At 44.0% G+C, this 23,799-nt stretch overlaps 1 protein-coding gene across 1 annotated transcript in view; it reads left to right on the plus strand.

Moving 5' to 3' along the window:
* The window catches only part of BEGAIN (brain enriched guanylate kinase associated), a 185,763-nt gene that overhangs the window by 156,265 nt on the left and 5,699 nt on the right, over nt 1-23,799 (plus strand). Inside the window, exon 6 of the mRNA XM_083458738.1 lies at nt 21,433-21,540. Coding sequence (XP_083314864.1) covers nt 21,433-21,540 — 108 coding nt within the window. The remainder of the gene's footprint in view (nt 1-21,432; nt 21,541-23,799) is intronic.

The raw sequence follows: 23,799 nt of genomic DNA on the forward strand, positions 1-23,799 counted from the left end.
GAGGAAGGGAAAGGAGAATGTTAGCCGCTTTGAGACTCCTTCGGGTAGTGATAACTTGGGAGTCAATATGCCTCTATGGATACCAGCCACTGGAGTCAGGTGAGGCTAAGTGGCTGCTCCCCTCAAAAAAATCAAGTAAATAAATAGTTGACTCCCCCAGGCTCTGATCCTTCTTACTGGGGGGTCCCTGGCTGGTGCCTCTGCATCCAGCAAGTCCATGACAGCGGGGATGAGTAACCACTCTCAGCCGGAGGACCACATTTCCTTCTTGAAGACCTTCTGGGGAGACCACATGACAGGTCCAGAGGCAAAGAACGACGAATAATTCTACCTTTGTGCAGCAGGAGAAAATATCCTATATTCAAGCAGGCAAGAAGCAGTGTCGGATTTCCAAGGCATTCAAAGTTTAGGGGGCTAGACCAGGGAGGCCAGGGTTCAAACCCTCACAAAGCTCACTAGGTAATCAGTGCCTCTCAGCCTAACCTGCCTCACAGGGTTGTGGGCTTGGGAAATTCCTGAGGACCTGAGAGATTTGCACTGGAGAGCCAGTGTGGTGTAGTGGTTAAGAGTGGTGGACTCGTAATCTGGTGAACCAGGTTCGCTTCCCCGCTCCTCCACATGCAGCTGCTGGGTGACCTTGGACTAGTCACACTTCTCTGAAGTCTCTCAGCCCCACTCACCTCACAGAGTGTTTGTTGTGGGGGAGGTGGGGAAAGGAGATTGTTAGCCGCTTTGAGACTCCTTAAAGGGAGTGAAAGGCGGGATATCAAATCCAAACTCTTCTTCTCTTCTTCTTCTTCTTCAAAGAACAAGGACACCAGGCAAGTCTCCCCAGAGGAAAATGTTCCAGAGCCTGGGTACAATCGCTGAGACTCTTCATGCACCCAAAATCCAATTGCAAGCCAATCTGTTCTAAACCAAATTTCTGTCTTCTTTATTGATTTCCTATGAGGTATGGGGAAAACGGATGCTCCTAAAATAGATTGCTGCAGTTTTTCACAATTTAACCTTGAATGCATCTACAAGCTGCTCCTTGGACATTGCTGAATGCTGCTCCTCTTCCTGCTGAAACGGCACCCCTGATTAGGAGGACTAATGACATACAGAAATAGTCCACAGGAAAGCTCTGCAGAAATTATGAATAATAAAAACAACAGAAAAGCTCAGTTGCTGCACAGGCAAAAATTGCAATAGGCTGATTACCCAATACAGCCCCTAAACTAACCATGTAGCCGGTGGGCATCAAAAATGCTTTGATCAGTAAAAGCTCAGATAAAATGGGTTCTGTATATCCATGACGACATTGGGAAAGGGCTTGAGATCATGGATTGTTATGCCAAAGGCTGTAACTCAATGGTTCGATCTCTGGCATATTCAGGTAGCCTTGGGAGAGACTTCCTCTGTGTAATTTTGGAGAGTTGCTGCCAGTCCGTGTAGGCCATACTCAGCCAGATGGACCATTGGCCTAACATGATATATAACAGTTGGCTGAGCCTAAAGTGAAGTTGCAGTTAATGCGCACGGATTAGCACAACAAACTGGGAATTGTGTAGACTGTAATAAGAACCTGCTGGTTGTTTTTTAATTGTCAATCTGTATGTTTTGTGAATAGATTTTATTCATAAGCTTGCTCACTGCCCTGGAATTTTTTGATGAAGGGTAGGTAAGATTTTTATTAAAAGTGTGCTTGTGCTACAAAACAAACAAATAAATGGGGGGAAGTACATCTTATGTCTCCACTTTCAGTACATAGTCTTTTTCACAGTTTGTTTTCATGTAACTTTTGTCATAGACATCTTGCGATTGGAAGGAAAGGGAAGGGAGAGAGGGAGGGAGAGAGGGAGGTGGGGGTATTGTTCTTTCATCCTATTGCTAACTGGGAAACACTGGTCTGCGAGAGCTCCAGTTGGAGAACAGCCTTTACCAAAGGTGTCTAGCATCTTCCTCCACAACTGGCCAACTAGGTGCTTTTGTGAAGCCCCCAGGCAGGACATGATGGCAACATCCCTTCCTACTCTCACTCCCCAGCTTGCTTTGTGTTATATCTAGACTATGCACATCAACCAGACATCTTCCGCTTGTGCAAGTCCTTTGTGCACGCTTAATAAATGTGTGTGATGGTTGGTGTTTATGCACAGTCACCATTCAAATCACTACGTCCCACACACTAGCTGAAATAAAGCCCTGATGATACCCAATGAGTGCCCTTTGAACCCCTGATCCCATGTAGGGTGGAATTTATAAGAGGAAAGCAGCCAAACCAATTCCCTTGTTAAGGTAATAGGTAAAAAGGTAAAGGTAAAGGACCCCTGGGTGGTTAAGTCCAGTCAAAGGCGACTATGGGACTGTGGTGCTCATCTCGCTTTCAGGCCGAGGGAGCCGGCGTTTGTCCACAGACAGCTTTCCGGGTCATGTGGCCAGCACGACTAAACCGCTTGTAGTGCCACGGAACACCATGACAGAAACCATAGCACATGGGAATGCTGTTTAGCTTCCTGCCGCAATGGTAACTATTTATCTACTCGCACTGGCATGCTTTCAAACTGCTAGGTTGGCAGGAGCTGGGACAGAGCAACAGGAGCTCACCCCAGTGTGCGGATTCAAACCGCCGACCTTCCAATCGGCAAGCCCAAGATGCTCAGTTTAGCCAGCCAGTTGAGTACTTCTGTTTACGTTATAGAGGTTGCCCTGTTGCCGCAGAGACCAATGGGGTAACCTAGTTGGAAGCAACATCCCTTTGTAAGGTAGAAGAACAAAAGCCAGAGTTTTGTGTGAGTGATTTGGGGTGATGCTGGACGCTGGAGACGCACATACATGTTTTGCTCTGCTGTGGCTTGGGGCTTCTCAGAACCCTGAGGAGGAGGCAAGATCTGTTGGGGTGTCCATGCAGTGAGCCTCTCCATCCTATGCTCAGGTTGCATATATATGTAAATAAAACCATATATCCTAAAGGCAACCCAGTTTCCATTGACTCAAATATCAGTTAGTCCAGAGCTTTTCTTTCGCCCAACTCAAGTTGCTGGATTGGGGGTCGGGTTGCCCTTGCCTACAAAATGTCAAAAGAAACATCAGATACCACTTTCACAATAGTGCTGTATACAGAGCAGAACACTTTTTTATGTTCAGCTTGTAGTTTAAATTTGTCTGATGAAGGCAGGGTTGGGGACTTGTTATTGTGGAGTGTTCCTGTAATGTATAACAAAAAGAATGTGATATGTGCTTCATTTAACAAGAATGGATGTGGCCCCAAGTTAAGTATTATACATTCTGAGAGAATTTCATTTAAAAAACTCAACATAAATGGGGGTTAAAACTCCCTAAGTTTGACCAGATCAATTCATGTAGTAGTAGTAGTAGTAGTAGTAGTAGTAGTAGTAATATTTTATTTATACCCCGCTCATCTGGTTGGGTTTCCCCAGCCACTCTGGGCGGCTCCCAACAGAATATTAATAATAATTTTTTAAAAAATCGATAAAACCTCAAACATTAAAAACTTCCCTAAATAGAGTGTATGCTTTTCAGTGTATGTTATTGTATGCAGTCATCTTTTATCCAAACAAAATAAAGTCATTCCTTCTTTCTTTTCCCCTTAAAACATCACCAGGACAATCTTGCGTATTGATGTATTTGCACCAAGCTTATGCTAAAGCCTGCAGTTGAGTGATCAGATCACATTTTATATGTTTCTATTTACAACCCTCTTTTATTACAAGGACCTCAAGGCAGCATACATACTTCTTCCCAACACATCTTATCTTCACAAAACCCCTGTGAGGTAGATGAAGCTGAGACACTGTATCCCAAGGTCACAAAATGAGCTTCATGGCTGAGTGGAGATTTGAACCTTATTCTCCCAGGTCCTAGTCTGATGCTCTAACAAGTACACCATGCGCAAAAACCCAAGAGGCACTTGAGCCTATGTAGTGTGATGTCCTGGATCTGCTGGAACCCCTTGTGTTTACTCAAGAAATCAAGGTTTCCAGAACCCAAAACCTATGATTCTGGCATAGTTTAGGGTCCAGATATCATGAGAAGTAATAGTACCACTCCACTATGCTTTGGTCATTCCTCACCTGTCTTGTGTCCACTGCACAGCAGTTTAAGAAGGATACTGACAAACTGGAACGTGCCTGGAAGGAGGACACAAAGGGGGTGAGGGACCTGAAGACCAAGTCCTATGCGGAGAAATGGAAGAAGCTGGGTCTGTTTTGCCTGGAGAAGAGTTAATATGATTGCCATCTTCAACCATCTAGAGGGCTCTCACCTATGGTGTTCTGGACATAGCCAGAATAAAGCAGTCTGAATCAGTGTCTTGGCGGAAATCAGTGAAACGTCCAGGAAAATCCAGATGTATGGCAATCCCTGTCGGAAGTCTAGGTTTTGGCAAACTTCCTTAAAAATAGCTCCAAAACATTTTGTAAAAGTTCTATGTCAAAACCAAAAAAAGCTCAACTTTTGTGTCCGGATTTTCTGTGGCTCCTGAACCAATAGGTGGGGACTTCCAATTTACTGTGAAGCCCAGCAGATAGCAGTCGTGGTGGGTTGGTAGCATGACATTTCTGTAACATAGGAATGTAGAAGCTCATGGGGACAAAATGCATCCCTCCTGGCCTCTCTATCTGGGTCTTGGTGTTCTTCCTTGGCCATATCCCTAGCAGACCGTCCTTGAATGTTTTTGCCGGGCTAGACTATGTCTTTGAAATCTCATCATGCCTACTGCTTCCCTGGATAGAGGATAGAGAAGGATGTGTCAGTGTGAAGAAAGTAGCCTGCCTTAGAAAGATTTGAGTCACATCTACTGCTCCGCCCACTTTTGCCTGTGGACCCGCCCACTATTGGCCTATGCCCTCCCTCCAAAGGTGGTCCTGAAGGGACTGGGGTCCCAGGACTGAAAAGAATTCCCCGCTCCTGCTTCAATATCTTCACTTGGGTTTAAGGAAGAGAATCTGCTTTGGAACTCTGCCCAAGAGCTTCTCTCTGCTTCCTTTTCATCTGTTTTTTTGCTCCTGTCAGGAAACAGATTCCTATAATAGATAAATGCCCTGAGGTAGATTGAATACAGATCAACAACTTGTTTTCCCTGACCCTTGCAAAAAGAAAAGTGTGTATTATAGCATCTTCTGTGCCCAGAAATTGTCTCCACAGGCTACATGTCTTGGGCTCTGGCAGTTACAGCAAAACAGCAAAGCTCTTTAAGCAAATAGCTGGTATGCTACAGAATAAATAGAATGCATTGCTAATTACCCTTGATGAGATCCCTAAATGTCTTCCTGAGAGCCAAGGTGGAATTAGCATGAGGAAGAGATGCTGAAAAACGGGATGCACATCTTCAGGACCCTGGCAGCGGGAGAACGCGGAAAAAGCAAAACTGATACCAGAAAATAGGGTGACCTGTTTTGTGTGCAGTATTGTAGATTGTTTGTTTGCCTCTTATAATTCTTGCTTTTCATAAAAGTGTAACAAGGTGGTATACAGCATACAATGTTGTAATGAAATCAGCAAGCACGCCCATATTAACACTGCTTTTTAAAATAAAAATCTCATGAATGAATGGAGTTTTGTTAAAAACAGAAAATAATATTTCAAAGGCCTGTCCAAACAATACCGTTTGCAGTAGACACCTGAAAGAAAGCAGTCTTGGTTCCAGTCAGGGTCGGCCCACCCATGAGGCGAGCTGAGACATTTGCCTCAGGCAGCGGAACCTGAAGAGGCAGTAGCCCTGCAGTCACTCAGCCAGTGTGGTGTAGTGGTTAAGAGCGGTAGACTTGTAATCTGGTGAACCGGGTTCGCGTCCCCACTCCTCCACAAGCAGCTGCTGGGTGACCTTGGGCTACTCACACTTCTCTGAAGTCTCTCAGCCTCACTCACCACACAGAGTGTTTGCTGTGGGGGAGGAAGGGAAAGGAGAATGTTAGCCGCTTGGAGACTCCTTCGGGTAGTGATAAAGCGGGATATCAAATCCAAATTCTTCTTCTTCTCCACCGCCTCCACCACTATCAGAGAAGCTGTGGCGACAGCAGTGATGTCCAGTGAGATCTTGCAGCCCAGGTATGGGAGGCTGTAGTACCAGAGCGTCACCTTCCCATTTCGCCTCAGGTGGCAAAACAGGACGTGTCGCTTCTGGCTCCTGCTGAACTTCTACTCAGAGGGAGTTCCATGGGGCAGGGCCTGCTACCCTAAAGGCTCAGTCCCTAGTGAACGTGGACCAAACATCGGGGGCATGAGGAACCATCAGAGGTGCCCCATCAGAAGATCTCCGCGACAGAGAGATAAAGAGCATAGTTGTCACTTGATGATACATCTCATGTCACCCTATAAAGCAGGAGTTCTGGTGCACCCATTGATGCCTGCTGTAGCACCCACAAAAGGTCTCAGTAAAATATCCCCTCAAAAACCCACAAAGCCTCTCCTCCTAACAGAGGGGGGAAGGAGTTGTGAGCGGGGCCTGGTTCCCACGTCGGCAGGGGGGCGTATTCGGCCCCCTGCGTCAGCTTACCTGGCTGCTGTGCCACGCCCATAGGCCAGCCAATAGGGCTGGCTTGTGGGCGGGGTTTAGCCGCATTCAAGTGGCTGCAGCAGCTCCATCTTCTGATTCTGCGCCGGATCACCCTCCCACCCTCCCTTTAGGTCATATTTATGCGTCTGACCTTGCTATGGACTCAGGTTGGTTGCCTTGGTTGACCAGAGGACCTGGTAGGAACTTTTACCCATTTGGCAATTTGGAACCTCTTGGTTTTTCGCCTACCTCATAGCAAACCGTCACAACTTTTTGGGTATTGGCAGTTAGGCATTGGAGTATGTGTCGTGTGTTGGAGGGCAGGTGTGGCCATCACCTACCCTTGTTGGATATTACGTTAAAGGAATCCAGCAGTCGTGGATTCTGTCCAATGCCCTGCTGGTGGCTAGGGCCATGGCACGACCCCCGGTGACATCAGGGGAAGCTTCCGTTGTATTTGCATCAACAAGCTCCTCCCACTGGCTGTTAACCTTCAGATGACTCCCCGCTGAGTGGGGTGGAGTCATGCATAGATTGTTTGATCCAATGCCTAAAGCCAATACCACTCACATGCTGTAACCAATAAATCTGTGGCCTTCTTTAGCCCATTAACCTTAAATTCATGTGTCCCTGTGTCTTATTTATCTCTAAGCGGGTGGCGGGTCCTTGACTCCCAAGTTCGTTCTTCCTGCTCCGTTCCTGTTTGCGTTGACTCTGCAGTTCTTACCCTGAGCAAGCTTTAGCTACGATTCCTGCATCGCAGGGGGTTGGACTAGATGTCCCTTGGTGTCCCTTCCGACTCTGCCATTCTACGATTCCAGATTTGGCAACCATTTTGTGTTGTGCCACACCTCGATAGCAGCCATTTGGGGTTATGCCATGCCCCCCCCCCATGGCAACCAGTTTGTGGCTGGCACCTGGGGCACTCTCTCAAAATTTCAAGTGTGCCCACAGCACCTCGAATCATTCGGTTGTAAAATTAGGAAAAGGGCTGTAAAAGCAGGTAACTGACAAAAGCATGAAACTTATAATACTGGTGCCCTTTTCAGCTTCTGTCAGCTCTAAAGAGCTGTCAAGAAAAACACTTTCTAATTGGTCTGCAACCCCCATATAAGGACATTCTGGGTCCACTGGTGAGCAACAGTTCAAGACCGTTGCATTTACTTCTTCCTTGTGTTATTTTGTTCTCTCCTCCTCTAGAAACTGTACAAAGAGCTCGTCTGCAATAACAGCTGGCAATAAAAAAAAAGTTGTCATCTGATGACTTTCCTCATCATATTGACATCCTGAAAAATGCTCAAACACTAATATTCTTCTGGCTGCAGACCGCATATAGCAGTGTTGGGGGAGCTGGCTAGGGATGAAATTCTGTCTTCTTCCTTCTTATAGGAATGGTAGAGACAACTTTCAAAGGTCTAATGATGGCCGTGATAAATACATCACAAGAGAGTTTCCTATATTTGGTTCCAGATAGAGTTTAGCTTACCCAGCAGAATTCCCCAAAGTTACTTAACTTGTCATGCATCAAAATTCAAGAAACCATTTCTTTCTTCTTGTGCTAATATAAAAGGGGGAGATAAAGGTTTGTTCAGAGGCGCACAGTGCTTTTGCTGTCAGATAATATCTTAGAGTTCTCATGTGATCTTAAATAATATTGTCAAATGCAAAAATACATAATGAAAATTAAATTCGCCTTTCTCCATGTCTACAAATGTTATTGAAATGCTACACAAGTACAATACAGAATAGTATTAATTGCTATGAAAAAAGATAAATTTTCTTTTTATTTATCAATGTCAGGCTGTGTGTTATTTTAACTTTCTGTTAAAATGTAACGGGATTACAAGCAATCACACAGTGAGCTGAAGCATTATCCTACAAAGTCCGGAAAAGGGCAACCAATAGGCATCATAGAAATCATAGCATCGTAGAATTGTAGTGTTGGAAGGGACCACAAGGGTCATCTAGTCCAACCCCCTGGGATGCGGGAATCTTGTACCCAACATGGGGCTCAAACCCATGACTCTGAGATTAAGAAACTCATGTTCTACCAACTGAGGCCACCCAATGAAGCTGAACTCTGGGAGATTCAGGACAGACAAAAAGGTGCGCACAGCACCTAGTTAAACTAAGGAATTCGTTTCCACAAGTGAAAGTTATGGTGACTAACTTGGGTGACTTTTAAACAGGATTAGACTGATCAAATTTATGGAGGGTAAGGTTATCAGTAGCTACTAGACCCGGTAGCTATGTGCTACCTCCACAGCTAGAAGTATTATACCCAGGGCCAGATTTAGGTTTGATGAGGCCCTAAGCTACTGAAGGTAAAGGGGCCCTTTATATGTCTAGCTGTCCTTTGTCAACAACAAATTGCCGCTGTTTTTTGTGTGTTGAATATATGCTATATGGTAAACCTAACAGGTATCTAAAACCATTTGCACATAACAAAAATATGTATTTTAACATTAGATAACAGGTACAACAGCTTGACCTACATTCAGCTGTGCTGCACTGCAGTCTGCAGCTGCATGCTACATGTTGCCATGCAACCTGCAGTCCGTGCAGAATGTAGGCACCCTATATACAGAAGTGAGCAAACCAGCGATATTTTAGGGAGCAGGCTAGCAGGCGGGGCCCATGACTCATAGGAGCCTACACAACACAAAACCACTGTTGCTGTATGTCGGTTTTATTTTATTTGGTTTTTTATCTTATATTTTGGAAATGTACATCCAGTTTTTGTTTTCCTTTAATTGGGGGGGGGCAAAAGAGTGGGGCCCTAAGCTATAGCTTGTTTAGCTTATACATAAATCCAGCACTGATTATGCCTTGGACCCCAGTTGGTGTTGTTGTGCTCAGGTCCACCTTCTGGGGCTTCCCAGAGGCACCTGACTGGCCACTGGGAGAAGAGAGCACTGAACTAGACAGTCTTTTGGCTCTTCTCGTGTTCTTATGTCCCCTCACCGCACGCTGCGACTCCTGCAGCAGCAACAAACCACCACCCCTCACGTGTCTAAAAGCTAAAAATAATTAGGAGGCAAAGCTACAAACCACACACTTAGCATAAGGTGCAGTTGGGCCCACAGTGGTCTTTGATTCCATTCTCTGGAAATCATGTCAGGCCTTCCTTAGATAGAGAAAGTAGCCTTTAATCAATTCGTATAAAAAGAAGCAATTTAAAAATCACAAGACATGCATATCTTTTAAAGACGGAGTTGGGCAAGGGTGTAATACTCAAGGAATGTGCATTGTTATGCTAATAAGAAGCACAGGTTCCTGGTATCTCTTGATCAGCCGAGATCAGAGCTGTGCAAAGATGACAGAAGATGACAAGGAATCTTATTTGGATTTCTGCCTTTTCCAAAAGCAAAACGCCAGCATGAATATTTTCTGTTTCCGGAGGTCACGTGAAGCTTATATTGAAGGCCATGGCACCTTTGAGTCCCTGGATGATAATAGAATTGTAGGATTTTCTCTAAGGGGCCCCAAGGGCCATCTAGTCCAACCCACTGCAAGACAGGAATCTCAACTAAAGCGTCCATGACAAATGGCCATCCAACCTCTGACTTAAACACCTGCAACCGTGCATCTGGCCTCTTCTCTTTATAGTTTCAGGGAAATGGCTGAGATGGACTCTTTTTGATAAATGGATTAGCTGCTGTTGTTTGTAAACTGGTATTTAGCGAGCAGTTACAAGTTGTTGTGCATTTTAAGGATGGTGTTATTTGATGGGCTCTTTTTATCTTATTTGACCACCCCATGGCTCGTGTAAAGGGTAGTCTATAAATCACCCAAAGAACTAATAACGGTGAATAGAATAAGCCAAAGAGAATGTAGAAAAGAAGGGAAGCAAAAATGTTCTATGGAGATGCTATTCTGTAACAGCAGAAGGCTTAAAATCCGGGGCAATCCTTAAAATAGGGGATGAGCCCTCTTGCTTTACAAAAGAGAAAAGCGACCTGTTTTTACATTGCTGTTATAATCTCCCTGTGAGCTATCAGCTTTCTATTAACCCATCACCGTTAAAAGCTGAGATTGCAACAAAATTGCCAGCTTTGAGCAATCAGCAAAGTAGTCGTGCAGCAAATCTAGGGCTCTCCATCATTTTGTCAAACTGAAAATAGAGCTTCCTTCTATAGAATTAAAAATACAAAAATAACCGCTATTCATCAAAGAGGCTATTTTAGCTGCTATAATCAACTGGACTACAATAGATTAGAGTGTTATCCTCCCATGTGTAAAAGTGCTACTTCTGCTTATGAGGTCTATAGCTGCTGTTAATTTGCAAACTATCTCTGTGTTGTTTAAGCTTACAACACACTTTCCCCAATAAGATATACAAGGGTGAGTCTCATCTCCCTGCGTGGGACTTGCGTTGTGGCGGGGTTGGGCTAGATGTCCTTTGCGGGTCCCTTCAGACTCTACAGCTCGACAAGTCTACGACTTTCTTCCAAGTTATTTATATATTTATTTGCCCACCCTTCAGTGTAAGGTCCCAGGGTGGGTTGCAACAATCAAAACGCAATATTAAAAAAAAAAACAGTTTAACAACAACAAGGGACAAGCTACCGAAGGAGCACAAGGTAACATGCCTAGTTCTTCTGCTCTTGTCTTTTGTCTTCACAACAAACCTAAGAGGTAGTGACTGGCCCCAAAGTCACCCAACGAGCTTCTTGGGGATCTGAAGGATGGTCTCCCAAGTCCTAATCTCCAACACTCTAACCACTACACCACATTGCCTGTCACACAGGTTTGGACTGATTTTTAGGCTGTAATCTTATATCCATTTACCTGGGAGTAAGCCCCATTCAGGGATGCGGGTGGCGCTGTGGGTTAAACCACAGAGCCTAGGACTTGCTGATCAGAAGGTTGGTGGTTCAAATCCCTGCGACGGGGTGAGCTCCCGTTGCTCGGTCCCTGCTCCTGCCAACCTACCAGTTCGAAAGCACGTCAAAGTGCAAGTAGATAAATAGGTACCACTCCGGCGGGAAGGTAAACGGCGTTTCTGTGCGCTGCTCTGGTTCGCCAGAAGCAGCTTAGTCATGCTGGCCACATGACCCAGAAGCTGTACGCCAGCTCCCTCGGCCAATAAAGTGAGATGAGTGCCGCAACCCCAGAGTCGGTCACGACTAGACCTAGTGGTCAGGGGTCCCTTTTCCTTTACCCTTTAAGCCCCATTGAACACAGTGGGACATACATCTGTATGGGCACGCACAAGATTGCATTATAATTGTGGCAGTGAATGCACACCGTTTAGATATCAAGATTTATTTACTATAATCCACAATAAAAACAGATTGGGGATCTGAGTAAAATGAAGGTTGAATCATAGAACTGTAGAGTTGTAAGGGATCATCTAGTTCAGTCATGTCCAAAGTCTGTTTCGAGGGCCTAATTCGACCCGCCGGTCCAGTTTAATGTGGCCTGTGGCAGTTTATTTCCTGGGGTAAAATCCTAAAAAACCCTCAATCTTAAAAAACAATTCCAAACCTTAAAGAAAAAAAAGCTCAACAACTTTAAACTTTAATCCTTAAAAAGGTCAATAACCTTGGTTGGCCCCCACGGCCCTTCACTTCATCAAATCTGGCCCTCTTTGAAACAAGTTTGGACACCAGCCCCCTGCAATGCAGGAATCTTTTGCCCAACACAGAGCTCAAACCCACAACCCTCAGATTACAAGTCTCGTGCTCTGCCAACTGAGCTATCATGCAAATGTTTTTGCTCTGAATTGAATACTGAGGGTAATTTTGGATGGCATGGATAGTTCACTTATTTAGTTTAGCTATTGCCAAACACTGCATGTTTTCTATCTCCATTCCAGGAAGTTTTCCAACCCAAAATGTTTGTAATAGGGGGAAGCATGCTTTAAAATATACTACATATTTTTTTTGAAAATGACAAGCAAAGATTAATTATATTAGGGGAAATAGCTTGCCCAAATGTTTATATTCGGCAAAATTCCATACATAAATGTGTATATTAGGAGAAATAAAGTGTGGAAGGCTGACAAATTTTCTTGAGGACTTAAAAAAATAAATCGCAAGCTAATTAAGGAAATGTGGCAAACAGAACTCAAAACTGGGGAAATGCGAGATTCATTCATCCCTACCCAGGTGATTGCAGGAGATGAATGGACCTTCAAAACTGTGTGTTTGTCTTTAGGGCACCTTTAACTTTCACAGCTCTTCAGGTTTCAGAGACTGTGCCAGGGTTCCTGTCTTCTTCCAAACAAGAAGCTGACTTGTGAAGGTTATGAGTCTTCCTCACTTAAGTGCTTCAGTGGAAGCAATTTGCAAGCTTCAGAATGTCTTTCATGGTATCTTTCCATTAGCATAAAGAGAAAAGGCCAGAACACCATGACCCCATTTATCCAAATAGCCTGGAGGATGCTTAAATCACTTGGGTAATCATGTTGTTGTTGTTGTTTAGTCATTTAGTTGTGTCCGACTCTTTGTGACCCCATGGACCAGAGCACGCCAGGCACTCCTGTCTTCCACTGCCTCCCGCAGTTTGGTCAAATTCATGTTGGTAGTTTCGAGAACACTGTCCAACCATCTCGTCCTCTGTTGTCCCCTTCTCCTTGTGCCCTCCATCTTTCCCAACATCTGGGTCTTTTCCAGGGAGTCTTCTCTTCTCATGAGGTGACCGAAGTATTGGAGCCTCAGCTTCACGATCTGTCCTTCCAGTGAGCACTCAGGGCTGATTTCCTTCAGAATGGATAGGTTTGATCTTCTTGCAGTCCATGGGACTCTCAAGAGCCTCCTCCAGCACCATAATTCAAAAGCATCAATTCTTCGGCGATCAGCCTTCTTTATGGTCCAGCTTCTTCATGGATAACTGCCTTGTCGTGGCGAAGGGGCTTGAACAACTCAGAAAAGCTATGAGCTATGCTGTGCAGGGCCACCCAAGATGGACAGGTCATAGTGGAGAGTTTTGAATAAACGTGATCCACCTGGAGCAGGAACTGGCAAGCCACTCCAGTATGCCTGCCAAGAAAACTCCATGGACAAAGACAACAGGCATATAACACTCCATGGGTAATCATAAGTTTAGGTAAAGGAGAAATACAAATTGCACAGGGTTCAACTGTCATGTGGGATGTGCCTTTTAAAGGAATGCATATAAAAAATAGGGAGAAGTTAGTGCCTTGTATTATATTACCTTTCTTAGCCAAACCTGTAGGCATAAGTCTCTAAGTGTACAGCTATAATAAGCAGATTCTGTCTGAGTTCCATAGGATTCCCAGTTACAGCTGGTGTTGAGCTAACCGTAATGGCAAAAGCTCTGAATGGTTTTGGATGTCTCTGGGATTTTGGCTTAGAGAGAATGCTTTTACTGTACTTAGTAGTCTCAAAATCCAATTTCGCCAGAGACAAAATCAGGATGTTCTTGGGAGTGACATCATTGAATTGCTGATCTTGTACAATACTGATTGCCAAAGAGGAGGCTATGTGGTTTGCTATATAGTAGGTGTTCAATTTAGGAGCTTCCCATGCATTTTCTCTGCAACCCTTGCAAAAAAAACTGGAAAGGCAGGTCATTATTATTTTCCCCATATTACAGACAGTATGGCAGCAGCTGTGTGTGTGTGAGAGAGAGAGAGAAAGAGAGAGAGAGAGAGAGAGAGAGAGAGAGAGAGAGAGAGAGAGAATTGTGTTCCTAAGACCACCTGTAAGCTTTGTGGGTGAGGTGAGAGGATGAAAACGGAAATATGAGTGACTGGGTTTATAATTCTGTGTCATAAATCTTAGCTTGTTCTAGCACCTTAACAGACACCTAAACATTAGCAATTCCAGATCAGAGCTACAAAGTGAAAACATTGCTTTTGTTGCTTTGCTGTGTTTGCTAACAGAAATTAACATGATTAGGATTTGTTCAGCAATCTTCAATTATTTTACGGAAGCTATGCAAATATTTATGAGGATGTCTCCAAACAGCATGAGCAAATGGAACAAAATCTTTATTCCACAAGGTTCAAACTCTCCGTTTAGCCGGCCAATTTACCACTGTTAGGGGCATTTTAAGAAACAGCATGCAATCCATCCTATCAAACTACCAAAAACTCTCCACATTGTAATGCATCCAAAATAGATGGGAATGCAATCAGAGCTCTGCAATTCTTTGATTCATGTATATCATAACAGCAGAGGAAGCTGCCTTCTCCTGAGTCAGACAATTGGTCCATCTATCTCAGTATTGTCTGGCAGTGGCTCTCTAGGTTGAGGAGTCTCTTCCAACCTCGATATGCCAGGAACTGAACCTGGGGCCTTATGCTATGGCCTTTCATCATGGAAAGTGTTGGGATACTGCCAGGGAGACAAAGTCCATCATGGCCCCAAGCCGTCTGCCGGATGATCCATCGATCTCCCATAGGCACGCAGTATCAGCAATTAGTGACATGAGTTTCTAGAAAATATCTTGCCACATTCCAGAGCTCATGCACACTCTTATCAGCAGATAATGCACAGCAAAAGTCGCACTCAGGAGAGCACTATTTACAAGTTTTATTCAGCGTTGATCAGTGCAAAGAAAGACATGACTGCCTGCGTCAGTGTCTCCAGACACACACAGAGAAAACGAAAGCAATAGAAACATAAACATCCTGTGAACAGGAAATACGCAGACTCTGTGACTCACAAAGCCTGCTCCCTGTTAAGGTGGAACGGAAATATCCTAACAGAAAGTACCTGTGTAGTGTGGTGCTAGTGGTACAGCACACGTCATCCTCATATGAGGGCTCTGACCAGGAATAAGCAAATCTCTCATTTTTCATTTCTCCTGGTTCTTATTTTTCCCATCTTAAGTTCAGTTTGCCTAGGGCGACCATACATCCCGGATGTATGCTGGGATTTGTCCTCCAGAAATGGTGTCTGGGCGTATGGCAGTCCACGTCAGAAGCATTGATTTTTTTTTACGAATTCCCTGAAAAATAGCTCAACAACTTTTGTGTCCCGATTTTCACTTTTTGAACTATGGCAACCCTAGTTTGCCATATTTCCACATCAGTTTGCTTAAAATAAAACAAAAAAAAGTCATTGTAAAAATTTGTCAGCACACTAAAGTGTACATTTAAAATCCCATTTTGCCTAATATGCACATTATTTATAATATAATGCATTTTTTAATCTACTTTCACCACTGCAGGCACTTTCACACACACTTTCTCCAGCTATGTGGATTTTTCTGCATATTTTTGGTTGGAGAACTAAATTACAAAAATTCAGAAAAGTATGAACTTCTTGGGATAGCTGTGTTACCGTTTGCCTATTGTTTCAGGGATTGCATATAATTGGCGGGTTTGCATTCAAACCAGTAAAGGCATTTCCACACATACTTTCCTGTAACATATGAATTGCCATGCACATTTGTGGTTGAAGAGCTACATTGCAGAGAACTAAATCCGAGCCAATATGGCCTACTGGTTAGAGTGTTGGACCAGGACCTGGGAGTGCAGGGTTCAAATCCCCAGTTGGCAGGGATTAAATAAGAAGGGGGAGAGTCATGTATGCCACCTTAGAGAGAGAAATGTGGGTTATAGATGCAACAACTAAAAAGAAAATGAATTTACAAAATTCAGAAAAGTGCAGATTTCGAAGTCTAGCTGTGTATCAATTCATGTATTGTTTCAGGAAGCACAGATTAGGCAGATGTGTTTTTCTACATGAGCCAGACTGAATTTCTCCCCCAAATCCAAGTTACCCCTATGTTCAAAGAACAAGCCACTAAAACCAATTTCTTCTTCTTCTTATCTTGGTCAGTTCCTCAGCTCTCATTAACATACACATTCCCACTTTATATCTGTTGCATGCACTCACTTGTGGCTTCCAGATCTTATAACCTCTCAAAAATTAACATCCAGGGGAGCATTAGAAACCACTGTTTGCTCACTCTGAGACGGCTTCTTTATAGGCGGAGTGAATTCTGAGCCAGTCTGCTCAGAGCTAATAACCTGCCAATTACACTCCTATGCTTTTGCCTTCTCCCTTTGGAATTTTTCTGCTGGAAACAAGGCCGGGTCTCTGGCCTTGTGTGTGGAAGATATCAAGCTGAACTAACATCACGGGTTTTATGATCCATATACTATGAATTTGTTTGGAGCAACATGACCTGTCATGGCCATAATTGTCCCTCTTCTGTTGATCAGGACAAAGCTAATTCAATCTGTGGGCGGGTAGGTGGGAAGGAAGCAGAAATCACTCTCTGGCGTGCTTTGAAATCACCCAGGAGCTGCTTAGTGTGAGCAGTTTGCCACTTTCCGATTTTAATAATCTCCTTTATATCATAGCCCCGTGTTCCACACACACGGATAATTAACCTTGATATTTGTTCAGGGCCCACAGTGCAAATAATTCCCCACGCTGTCAGTTATCAGTGATACAGAAAGTGATGATGGAAGGGCTGTGTCATATTGATACAAAGCAAGACATTTGGGAGAAGACTGGTGCATACTCTGGTTTGCTTACCACACCTAATCTTTCATGTTTCATTTTAATAGTAAATATTGGAGGGAATGGGGCCCTGAACTTCTCGAAGGAAGAAAGCTTATTCAAAGAAAGAATAGGAATAGTCAGCATGCGGCAATGAAAATGTTACTGTTGCAAGTGAAGACTGAAGAGGCGATTGGTTTTTGGCAAACTCAATTGTTTGCTAAAGGGCAATGGTTTTATTTATTTATCACATTCATGCCCTAATTTTACTCCGAGGATGCTCAAGGTGGCAAACATAGTTCTCCCTCCAGCATTTTATCCTCTCAGCAACCCTGTTGGGTAAGTTAAATGCAGAAGTTAGGTTGTTGTGAAGACAAAATGGGAGATAAGCCCCATGGAAGAATGTTAGGTAAAGGTAAAGGGACCCCTGGCCATTAGGTCCAGTCATGACTGACTCTGGGGTTGCGGCGCTCATCTCGCTTTATTGGCTGAGGGAGCCAGCGTACAGCCTCCGGGTCATGTGGCCAGCATGACTAAACCACTTCTGGCGAACCAGAGCAGCGCACGGAAACACCGTTTACCTTCCCGCCGGAGCGGTACCTATTTATCTACTTGCACTGTGTGCTTTCGAACTGCTAGGTTGGCAGCAGCAGGAACAGAGCAACAGGAGCTCACCCTGTCACGGATTCAAACTGCCAACCTTCTGATCAGCAAGTCCTAGGCTCTGTGCTTTAACCCACAGCGTCACCCGTGTCCCCAATGTTAGGATAGATATGTAATAATAATAATAAGTGCCTCAACTCCAAATGTCCACCAAAAGCAGGGCTTCTAACCAGAGGGTTGTATATTCAACTAAACCCTAGTCAGAGTAGGCCCACTGAAATAAATGAACCTAATTCAGTCATGTCCAGTAACTTCAGCGGACCTGTTCCGAGTAGAATGGCATTGAATAAGAGGAGACTGAGAGGAGATATGATCGCCATCTTCAAATATCTCAAGGGCTGTCACATGGAAGATGGAGCAAGATTGTTTTCTCCTGCTCCGGAGGGTAGAACCTGAACCACTGGCTTTAAGTTACAAGAAAGGAGATTCTGACTAAACACCAGGAAAAACTTTATGGTGGCAAGAGCAGTTTGATAGTCAAATAGACTCACTCGGGAGGTGGTGAGCTCTCCTTCCTGTTGGCATGCAACCAAGGAAATGGGGGCAATTGGCAGGCCCCCAGCTGGTCCTAGGCTATGGGCCAGTGTTCCAGGTGAACTCCAGTCCTTGGTGCAGCATGAATGTGCAAGCCGAGCTTCAGAAGCCAGGGCACGCTACTCAGCAGAGTAAACACTACGCAACAGAAGTGGCAGGAGAGGCTGTGTGAGCATATTTACAAGCAGTTTATTCAGCATACATCAGGACAAAAGGAAACATGTCTGATCTCCTTCGTGTCCAAAGCAAGGCAGGATAAGCAAAAGCTATACACAAACGGAAGTTCCCAGCAAGCTGTGCTGGAGTGTAAACAGGCATGTGACACACAACAATCGTGCATGTTCCTTAAGGTGGAACGGAACATCCCAACACTTCCTTGGAGGTTTTTAAGCAGAGGTTGGATGGCCATCTGTCATGGATGCTTTAATTGAGGTTCCTGCATTGCAGGGAGTTGAACTAGATGACCCTTGTGGTCCCTTCCAACTCTACAATTCCATGATTCTATGAATACCACCCACAGTATATTCATGGCTTCTCCTTTTATGCCATGTAGGAAAGAACCAGTATGGTATAGTGGTCTGAGTGATGAACCAGGAGTGGGAGAACCCAGGTTCATGTCCTTGCTCAGTCATGAAGCTCAATGGGTGCTCTTCAGCTGGTTACTATCTCTCAGCCTAACTTATCTCACAGGGCTATTGGGATAAAAATGCAGGGGTCAGGGGAACACATGTGCTCCCTTGGTCTCCTTGGAGAGGGAGGAAAGGCACAAGAAGAATGGAATAAATCAATTACATAAAAGCACATCTTCAGCCATGCTTATCTCAGATGGATGCTAGGGAGACAGGACACCGGTGAATTTCAGATAAAACTGCCGATATACTTAATCAAGAGTAAATATTACTACAAATTCCACAGAGCTCGCAAAGTTTAAGGAACGTTTCCCTGAGGAGACCAGAGTTGTCGCCCGTAGGGATATAAGTACATGTGGAGAGTTGCGGGAGGGGGGAGAGAGGTTAAAAAATGGGAAAGGAAATTAGGAAAGAAACAACTGCTAAAATGACACTCTCCTGCAGACGGAAATGAGAAAGTCTTTTTCTGAGTTTGGACGGCATAGATAGATAGGTTAAAATTGCCCTACATAATTAAATGCTCTGCCTACAGCGCTGCCTGGGGAAGCAGGCTTTCAATTATGGTGTGCCTTCCAACTGGGGATTCTTCTTTAGTGAGATAACAAAAGTGTTTCCTCACCTAGAGGATTTAGGCTTCTTCTTCTTCTTTTAAAAAAAAAACCCTCCATAATGTGAAACGCAGTGTAGAATGGAGACCTCAGCCCCTGTCCTCAATGGACTTCTATGCTGAAGAGTAATTGTACTATCTAGACTTGCACTAGCATCAGTTCTTTTTCCTTTAAAGAAAGCAGGTGGGACACTTGGAAAAATTGGCTACTAGTGCAGTAAAGTACGAGAGAACAGAAATCCACATGGATCATTGGGTGTGCTGCGAACATTGCAAGCCAGTTTTTGTTTTAACAGATTGTGAATTCTGTTTCCATTACTGTGTTTATCTTTTTAATGTATAGTTCCTTATATTTCTTTTGCTTTACATTACGGATGGTATCCTTGGTGCATCTTTGAGTAATGAAGATAGCAATAAAGAGAATGGGGTGGTAAAAGAAAGGTTGGAGCATTTGCTTCTAATGCTAATATAGACATTGTAATGTATGCAAAAGAAAGTCACAGCAAATGGGCTTAAATAGACACCCTTCTTCTTTTTTTCGTATTCGTACTATAACCTTGCTGAATTTTGCATGTGCCTCTTCCCTCAATTTCTATTTCTTTCTCTTCCACCCCCAAATCTGAAAATGTCCTCTGGAGAATTATGGAGTGTATAGATGTGTGTGTCAGCAGAGAGAATAGATATTTCAGATCCCAAGACACTTCAGATGAATACCCTGCTTTGCAGAATTAGCACGTTTCAGCAAACAAGCCATCCATATTTAAAGCAAATGTGCGGAATGGATTGCCTAATTTGGCCTTTGCAGGCTCCCAGACTTAGCAAATGGCTGACTCTAGAGAACCAGTCCAGCCTATTTTCACAATGACTCTTGCACACTTAAAAAAAAAAGTGTGTAAATTAATTATTTGACTGGGAAACAACTGATTCGAAAGGGAACTTTAAGACATGGGCTTAAATATTCTTCATCCTGAGGATCATCCCAATGGCATCTACTGATAAGAGGTGGTCACCAAGCCAGGTGTTATTTACTAAATTCCCAGTTTGTTATCTATTCTATACTATCAAAATTTCAGCTTAGCAAAGGAGTCGGTCTCCTTTTACAGTGCCAGTGGCTGACTGGGTCAGGCTAATGCTGGCAGTCCATCTGTTGCCTCTACCAATGCCTTTCCTATCTAATTCTAGACATAGAAAATTGGGGTGTTAGGAGAAGGTTTGTCTGGGACCCTTTTCTATGTGGGTTAGAACATGTGAACACCCAAACATTCAGTTCCCCTACCTGCAGCCTGAAATGGTACAGTCCAATCAAGAGCTGTCTCATGTGATTCAGCAGCCATGTGGCTCAGCTTCCACCTGTTTCATAGACTGAGAACCTTGGGATATTTTTAATCCAGCTGTGGAGGTCAACTCACGTTTCACTCTGGTGGTTTAGGAACTTCCACGGAGTACACAAGTGTCCCGTAGGAACATAAAACTGAACTTTGGATCATAGGCTGAAATAATGGCTTGTAATGTGTCTGCCATGAATGGGAGAAAAATGAGGTACATTTGCAACTTACATGCATTTAACTTGTGCACATTTAGCTTTACACACTTGGCAAAAAAGAGTTTTTTAAATAATAGAAAGGGGACGGGCATCCGGGGGGGAAAGATTTTGGCAACTCCACCAGCCATTCAACCCAATGTGTTTTGACAATAGACGATTTTGGCTTTATGCGCTATCCCCAAAAAGGCAACCTGGCATAAGTTGAGCGTCGCATGTATATTTTCTTGTCAATGAAGGTTCTACGTATGAATTACAGACCAATTCCACATGTCCAACTTTGGAATCAGAGTGAACTGATGTGTGAAAATGCCCCATGTCAAGGTTCCATTATTTTAAAAAGCAAAACAAGTGTGCTTTCAGTTCTCCGTCATATGCTGCTTAGTAAGGAAGAGAACACAGCAGAGGAAAAGAAATATTCGGAAAGGGGGGGTGGAAATGGCATTTCATACAATTGCTCTTTAGCTTGGGGAAACAGCATTTGACAGCTCGTGTTGTGAGGGGAAAGACGTTGATTGAATTGTCTTTGTACGCAGGGTCAACATTACGAAGAAGAAAAAAGAGCTTTAAGCCACGAAATAATAGCGCTCAATAACCATCTGATAGAAGCCAAGGTGACAATTGATAAATTGTCAGAAGATAATGTAAGTACTTTGAATAGTGGCTATTTGTCATGATCACGTGTGGAAATATATGTTATCTGAGATTGTGGGTTGCTGGATTAACTACTCGGATTCAATTATCCCACTTACCTGTATCAGTGTGGCTGCTTTAAGAAGTTTTCTCTATTAGTTCAGGGGTGGATAACATGTGGCTCTCCAGATGTTGTTGGACTCCAAAATCCATCATCATCATCATCTCATTTATATATATATATGAAATTATTTTACATATGATTCATTGTCAAAGCTTTTATTGCCCTTATCGTCTATCATGAAAATTGCTTTGAAAATCGCTTCGCAGGAAGCAATTCATAAATTAATTAATTAAATCCCTAAGCATTGGCCATGCTAGCTGAGGCTTCTGGGAGATGGAATACAGCAACATAGGGAGGTCCGCAAGTCCCCCTTCCCTGTCCTATTTGTTGTGTGTGTGATGTGGCAGTGAAAATCGCCAGAACTAATCCAGGACTAATTCAGGTGTTACTTCTCAATCACCCACCCAACCCCCAGTCGGTTGCTGCCAAAAATCTTTTATCCATGAGAAAATTCCAGACACATAGGTGGCGCCAGAGGAAGGAGGTGGCCCTCCCCAAGATATAACACACCTCTCTCTATCCTCTACCTCTTTTGTCGGATCCTCATGATGACTTTGCATAAGCAAATAAAAAAACTGAGCCATAAATTGGGAATTGAAATAAGACAGTGCTGAGCTGCAATCCTAAGGGTGGATCAAGAGGACTTGCTTCAGGGAAAATCTTTACTATAGGATCTAAACATATCCCCCCCCCCATCAATATACTGTTCTGTTATTTCTCTTTTGGAAATATAACATGTGGGACAAGTCTTACCCACCCCAGAAATGCATCTCATCTCTTCTGGGTGTGTTCCCTCCCCATACAATATTTTTTCGTGGTCCTAACACTGGCCACACAGTGGAGACACCTAGAAGACCCCCAGCTGCATTCTCCAGTCGAAGCATGGTGGTCACACCATAGGAGCCAACTCCTAGAGGTCGAAGTCCCTTTGGGGGCCCCAATAAAATATTTGAAGGGGCCAGTCCTCCCTCAAAGTTCATGGGCATTGCCATTCATCTGGTGTGTGTACAATCTTGTGATTGATTATGCAGGGCAGGGCTTACCTGCCCCCACCCAATATTTTATTCAAATTGGCACCCCTGGGTCACACCATTGTTAGCTGCTTGCCTCACCCATACACACCCGGGCTACACAGGGATGGCAATTGAATTTATGCAAACTGACAGTGATTAGCACAGTTAGCCTCACTGAAACAAAACACTCCTGGCTATGTTGAGTACCATGCAAGGAGTAGGTTTTTAGTAACAAGTGGGGGGGGGGTAGTCTCTCCATTGTCCCCAAGCTGAATTTTCAATCACAATGCTAATTGCATATGTGAATCAAGCTGAAAGATGGAAGTGATAGAAGAGCAGTTCTTCAGGCCAGAAAGCATGTGCTCATTCGATTCAAAATTATTGTTCTCATTGTTACTCAAGAAAGATTGCCAGCAGCTATACTGGTTGAAGTAAACAGCATCAGTCTGCCCTTTGAGGGGCATGTGGAACATGTTTAGTCCTTGAGGCTTCTCCTGTATTCTCTCTGGGTCCTAAAAGTAAGTTAAATTAAGGAACAAAATGGAAGAAAAGTCTCCCATCCCTTCTTCCCTCTTTCACTGCCACCACCTGGGACAGGACGAGATAGGAAACTTTCCTGCCATGAACTTCCTGGAGCATTCCCCAACCCTGTGCCCTCCAGATGTTGTTGGACTTAAAGTCCCATCAGCCCCAACCAGCATGGCCAGTGGTCAGGGACGGTGGGAACTGGAGTCTAAAACAGAAAAGCAAAATAAAGAAGAAAAACTCAACTGGATCAGCCCGGAGGCCTATTTACTCCATCGGTCTGTCCTCACAGTGGCCATGGGAAGCCCACAAGCAAGACTTGCATGCCACAGCACTCTATATAGTCCTCATGACCAGAATTGAATGATAGCTTGATCACCCCTGATTTTTTCTATTCCCTCCATCACATATTCTTTCAACCCCCAACTAGGGCCCCTGAAGATCTGGAATTCAGTATCTGGAATTTATTTAACAAAATATTCAGATGGACAATGGAGAGTAAAGAAGAGATAGCAACATCATTCCTGACCACTAGCCATGCTGGCTGGCTAGGACTGACATGGGAGTTGTAGTCCAAAGCATGTGGAGGGCACCCCGTTGGCTGCCCC

This window comes from Podarcis liolepis, assembly GCF_965112155.1.
Source record: "Podarcis liolepis genome assembly, chromosome: 1".
NCBI classification, from domain to species: domain Eukaryota; kingdom Metazoa; phylum Chordata; class Lepidosauria; order Squamata; family Lacertidae; genus Podarcis; species Podarcis liolepis.